This window comes from Rutilus rutilus (assembly GCF_951802725.1).
Source record: "Rutilus rutilus genome assembly, chromosome: 4".
NCBI classification, from domain to species: domain Eukaryota; kingdom Metazoa; phylum Chordata; class Actinopteri; order Cypriniformes; family Leuciscidae; genus Rutilus; species Rutilus rutilus.
This window is the reverse complement of record NC_140212.1, coordinates 139,898-145,247: the sequence shown is the minus strand read 5'-3', so window position 1 is coordinate 145,247 and position 5,350 is coordinate 139,898. Positions and strand designations below refer to the sequence as shown.

Genomic DNA, 5,350 nt, shown 5'->3' with positions numbered 1-5,350 from the left:
GTGTATCTGAGTGTGAGTGTGTATCTGAGTGTGAGTGTGTATCTGAGTGTGAGTGTGTATCTGAGTGTGAGTGTGTATCTGAGTGTGAGTGTGTTTCTGAGTGTGAGTGTGTTGGCCCAAACTGCTGATATTGTAGTGTGTGTTCAGGTTTCACACCCCGTACATTATGAGGATACGCTGATGTCATTATGATTCAAAACACAAAATAAACACACTAGCGATTTTTATTAAAAAGTAAAAATGTAGAAAGTTTTCTGTGATGGGTTAGGGTTAAGGTTAGTGGATAGGAAATGTCATTAGCTCATTATAAAAACCATTAAACAAAGGTGTGTGTGTGTGTGTGTGTGTGTGTGTGTGTATGTGTGTATGTGTGCAGGTCAGAAGCTGCTGGATTCTCTGGCTGAAACGTGGGACTTCTTCTTCTGTGATGTTCTGTCCACACTGCAAGCCATCTTCCACCCCGTACAGGTGCGTCACACACACGGACCCATTCTACTGAACTAGTGAACCGCATGTGTGATTGTGTGTGTGTGTGTGTGTGTGTGTGTGTGTGTGTGCATGTAGGGGAAGGAGCCGTCGGTCCGTCAGCTGGCTCTGCTGCATTTCAGGAACATCATCACTCTGAACACGAAGCTGGAAGAAGCTCTGAGTCGACAACACGCTCGTGTGCCTCCCTCCATAATCCAGATGCTGCTCATCCTGCAGGTGTGTGTGTGTGTGTGTGTGTGTGTGTGTGTGACGCGCTCGTGTGCCTCCCTCCATAATCCAGATGCTGCTCATCCTGCAGGTGTGTGTGTGTGTGTGTGTGTGTGTGTGTGTGTGACGCGCTCGTGTGCCTCCCTCCATAATCCAGATGCTGCTCATCCTGCAGGTGTGTGTGTGTGTGTGTGTGTGACGCGCTCGTGTGCCTCCCTCCATAATCCAGATGCTGCTCATCCTGCAGGTGTGTGTGTGTGTGTGTGTGTGTGTGACGCGCTCGTGTGCCTCCCTCCATAATCCAGATGCTGCTCATCCTGCAGGTGTGTGTGTGTGTGTGTGTGTGACGCGCTCGTGTGCCTCCCTCCATAATCCAGATGCTGCTCATCCTGCAGGTGTGTGTGTGTGTGTGTGTGTGTGTGTGTGTGTGTGTGTGTGACGCGCTTGTGTGCCTCCCTCCATAATCCAGATGCTGCTCATCCTGCAGGTGTGTGTGTGTGTGTGTGTGTGTGTGACGTGCTCGTGTGCCTCCCTCCATAATCCAGATGCTGCTCATCCTGCAGGTGTGTGTGTGTGTGTGTGTGTGTGTGACGCGCTCGTGTGCCTCCCTCCATAATCCAGATGCTGCTCATCCTGCAGGTGTGTGTGTGTGTGTGTGTGTGTGTGACGCGCTTGTGTGCCTCCCTCCATAATCCAGATGCTGCTCATCCTGCAGGTGTGTGTGTGTGTGTGTGTGTGTGTGTGACGTGCTCGTGTGCCTCCCTCCATAATCCAGATGCTGCTCATCCTGCAGGTGTGTGTGTGTGTGTGACGCGCTTGTGTGCCTCCCTCCATAATCCAGATGCTGCTCATCCTGCAGGTGTGTGTGTGTGTGTGTGTGACGCGCTCGTGTGCCTCCCTCCATAATCCAGATGCTGCTCATCCTGCAGGTGTGTGTGTGTGTGTGTGTGACGCGCTCGTGTGCCTCCCTCCATAATCCAGATGCTGCTCATCCTGCAGGTGTGTGTGTGTGTGTGTGTGTGTGTGACGCGCTCGTGTGCCTCCCTCCATAATCCAGATGCTGCTCATCCTGCAGGTGTGTGTGTGTGTGTGTGTGTGTGTGTGTGTGTGTGTGTGTGTGTGTGTGTGTGACGCGCTCGTGTGCCTCCCTCCATAATCCAGATGCTGCTCATCCTGCAGGTGTGTGTGTGTGTGTGTGTGTGTGTGTGTGTGTGACGCGCTTGTGTGCCTCCCTCCATAATCCAGATGCTGCTCATCCTGCAGGTGTGTGTGTGTGTGTGTGTGTGACGTGCTCGTGTGCCTCCCTCCATAATCCAGATGCTGCTCATCCTGCAGGTGTGTGTGTGTGTGTGTGTGTGTGTGTGACGCGCTCGTGTGCCTCCCTCCATAATCCAGATGCTGCTCATCCTGCAGGTGTGTGTGTGTGTGTGTGTGTGACGCGCTTGTGTGCCTCCCTCCATAATCCAGATGCTGCTCATCCTGCAGGTGTGTGTGTGTGTGTGTGTGTGTGTGTGTGTGTGTGTGTCAGGGTGTGCACGAGGCTAAAGGTGTGTGTGTGTGTGTCAGGGTGTGCACGAGGCTAAAGGTGTGTGTCAGGGTGTGCACGAGGCTAAAGGTGTGTGTGTGTGTGTGTGTGTGTGTGTGTCAAGGTGTTCACGAGGCTAAAGGTGTGTGTCAGGGTGTGCACGAGGCTAAAGGTGTGTGTGTGTGTGTGTCAGGGTGTTCACGAGGCTAAAGGTGTGTGTGTGTGTGTGTGTCAGGGTGTGCACGAGGCTAAAGGTGTGTGTGTGTGTGTGTCAGGGTGTTCACGAGGCTAAAGGTGTGTGTGTGTGTGTGTGTCAGGGTGTGCACGAGGCTAAAGGTGTGTGTCAGGGTGTGCACGAGGCTAAAGGTGTGTGTGTGTGTGTGTGTGTGTGTCAGGGTGTTCACGAGGCTAAAGGTGTGTGTCAGGGTGTGCATGAGGCTAAAGGTGTGTGTGTGTGTGTGTCAGGGTGTGCACGAGGCTAAAGGTGTGTGTCAGGGTGTGCACGAGGCTAAAGGTGTGTGTGTGTGTGTGTGTGTGTGTCAAGGTGTTCACGAGGCTAAAGGTGTGTGTCAGGGTGTGCACGAGGCTAAAGGTGTGTGTCAGGGTGTGCACGAGGCTAAAGGTGTGTGTGTGTGTGTGTGTGTGTCAGGGTGTGCACGAGGCTAAAGGTGTGTGTGGTGATTACCTGAAGCTGGAGTCTCTGGTCCAGATGGTGGTGTCGCCGTATCTGGGAACTCACGGGCTTTTCTCCAGCGACGGCTCCGTCACGCAGTCTTCGTGTGTGTTGGGTGAGCGGATTCTCCTCATTACACACACACACTGTTTCTGATTAGCACTGACGATTCCCTTAAGAACTTTTCACATCCATGGATCCTTTCCATTCCACAAACGGTTTTTTATAGTGATTTTGTTTTTTGCACTAAGAAAAAATGGTTCTATAAAAGAGATCGTTCACCCAAAAATTAAAAGTTAGTCATTTACTATCCATCATGTCGTTACAAACACACACACACGTCTCTGTAAGGTGTTTTAAACGAATCCTGAAGTTACATTAGAATTAGCGTTTGGTTCAGTAGGCTAATACGCAGAGGCTTCTAACAGGTGTTGTTAGTCAATGTCTGAAGAGTCTCTTCAGAAGCCTTTGATTAAAGGGTTTATTTCAGCATCTCTTTATAAAGCGTCAGAGTTTAGGCTGAACACACACTCACTGGAGGGACACAAATCTCTGAGTCGTTAAAAACATCTCCATTTATTCTGAAGATGAACGTCTCATGGGTTTGAACGACACCAGGAAGAGCAGATGATGACAGAACTTTTATATTTAGGTGAACGATCCCTTTAAGAGCCGATCACTGAAAGGTTCTCTGGGTAACCGAGGTTCTTCTCTGGCATCGCTGTGAGAGTGTGTGTGATCAGCTGTGTGTCGTCCTCAGAGAAGCGGCTCTTGCGGCGCTGGCCGCGCTCAGACTCACCGCTGAAGAACCTCGTGGTTCGGTCCAAGAGCTACAACATCCCGATGCTGACGCCGGTGTGCGAACACGAGCCCGAGCCCGGCGGGGTCCGGCGCCACTCCGTGTGTCAGATGACCTCGTTCGAGGAGGAGCCCGTGTTCGCCGAGGCGCCGCCCAGCCCGATCATGAACGTCTGTGAGGATTCTCCCATAATCCCCGAGCTCTTCTCCGGTGGCGAACCGGACCGGGCCTCTTCCTCCTCCAGCCCCGAGACCGTGGTGGATCAGCTCCTGGAGTCTGTGGACTCGGACACCGACCCCGAGGGAATATTCATCGACTTCAGCCGACAGCGTTCCAGCTCGTGTGAGGTCAGCCGGGAGAGCGAGAGCCTGGCGTGACCCCTGACCTCTGAGACACTGCGTGTGAACCTTGACTCACCGCGCACTCCCTGACCTCTGAGACACCGCGCCTGACCCGAGACCTGACTCCAAGGGGTCAGGTGTGGAGTCTCAGAGGTCAGGCGCGGAGTGTCAGGGGTCAGGCACGGTGTGTCAGAGGTCAGGGGGTCAAGCACGGTCTCTCAGGGGTCAGGGGTTTCCCTGACCTCTGAAAGACCCGGAGAGGATTCAGAGTGAAAACGGTTCCCTCATGTTTATTGACCTCTAATAACTGAGATCAGTGATGCCTGTGATCAGTCAGCTCAAACACACACGCTGCGCTGACTGAAGGAAACGGCATGAGAGATTGATGAGCAGTTTCTTGTAGGCGGGTCATTTCTGACCCGGAACACCACAAGTGTACCAGAGCGGGGAAAACCCTCAGAAAAGTTCAACTGTTTTGGGCAGTTAGTCCTACCCTGTGTAAGGCAGCAGCTGTTAGTGATTCTGATCCTGTGAGGTTTATTTTCTTCACAAAATTGGGTTGATTGTGTAAAGTAACTCTAAAGTTCACTAATTCTCATGTTCAGATCTAATGGACTAATGAACACACCCCTTTAACTATTTTAACTATATAAAAAGTTCAATATTTATAGGATTTAATAATGAAATAATTTTATTCAGTGGCACTATTCTTAAAGTATTTTTCAATAAAACGTTACTAGAGAAAAGACAAGAAAACAGTCAGTAATAAAAATGAAAAACAGAAATGAGAAGCAATAAAGTTTCCTCAAGTTGGGATCATTAGTAGCGTAACACCGCAGTGTTCGCTGCATTTACACGGTTAGATCTGATAATGTTCGGACATGCAAATGTAAAAAATATTTTTTAAAAACCCTTTTTGGGAGAAACCATTAGATCTGCAATCATTAGAAAACATCAAACTAATTATTGTTCACATTTCATTAATGATTTTGAAGCATGCTTTTTTTTTTTTTTTTTTTTCAATTTGTAACCCATATGAATGTTTTTGAAACCGTTGACAGTCGTGGATGTTTTGTGTGACCCTGTCCTAGGTTTCACTGAGCTGATGATTTTTTGCAATTCTAATTTTAAGTAAAATATTTTACTGGTGATTTAAATAAGTTTGTCTTTTTTTACCAGTCCATGTTCAAGTGATGTGTAGAGCAGTGTTATGTTTTAGTCTTGAGATCATCCGTCAGGAGTCCGGCTGAGCTTCGGCTGAGATCCGTCAGGAGTCCGGCTGAGCTTCGGCTGAGATCCATCAGGAGTCCGGCTGA

General features: G+C 49.7%; 1 protein-coding gene across 14 annotated transcripts in view; it reads left to right on the top strand.

Annotated features, from left to right (window-relative positions):
- Positions 1-5,061, top strand: part of prr5b (proline rich 5b (renal)) — a 17,815-nt gene extending 12,754 nt beyond the window's left edge. For 2 of the 14 annotated variants that reach the window (XM_084407438.1, XM_084407431.1), the window contains exons 6-11: positions 377-468; positions 565-705; positions 2,225-2,403; positions 2,476-2,665; positions 2,706-3,009; positions 3,655-4,132. In XM_084407438.1, coding sequence (XP_084263564.1) covers positions 377-468; positions 565-705; positions 2,225-2,403; positions 2,476-2,665; positions 2,706-3,009; positions 3,655-4,070 — 1,322 coding nt within the window. In that variant the 3' untranslated portion in view covers positions 4,071-4,132. Of the gene's footprint in view, positions 1-376; positions 469-564; positions 706-2,224; positions 2,404-2,475; positions 3,010-3,654 lie in introns of those variants that run through there. The other 12 variants (XR_014627117.1, XM_084407437.1, XM_084407435.1 and 9 more) reach the window with 12 other exon arrangements.
- The last annotated feature ends 289 nt before the right edge of the window (positions 5,062-5,350 follow it).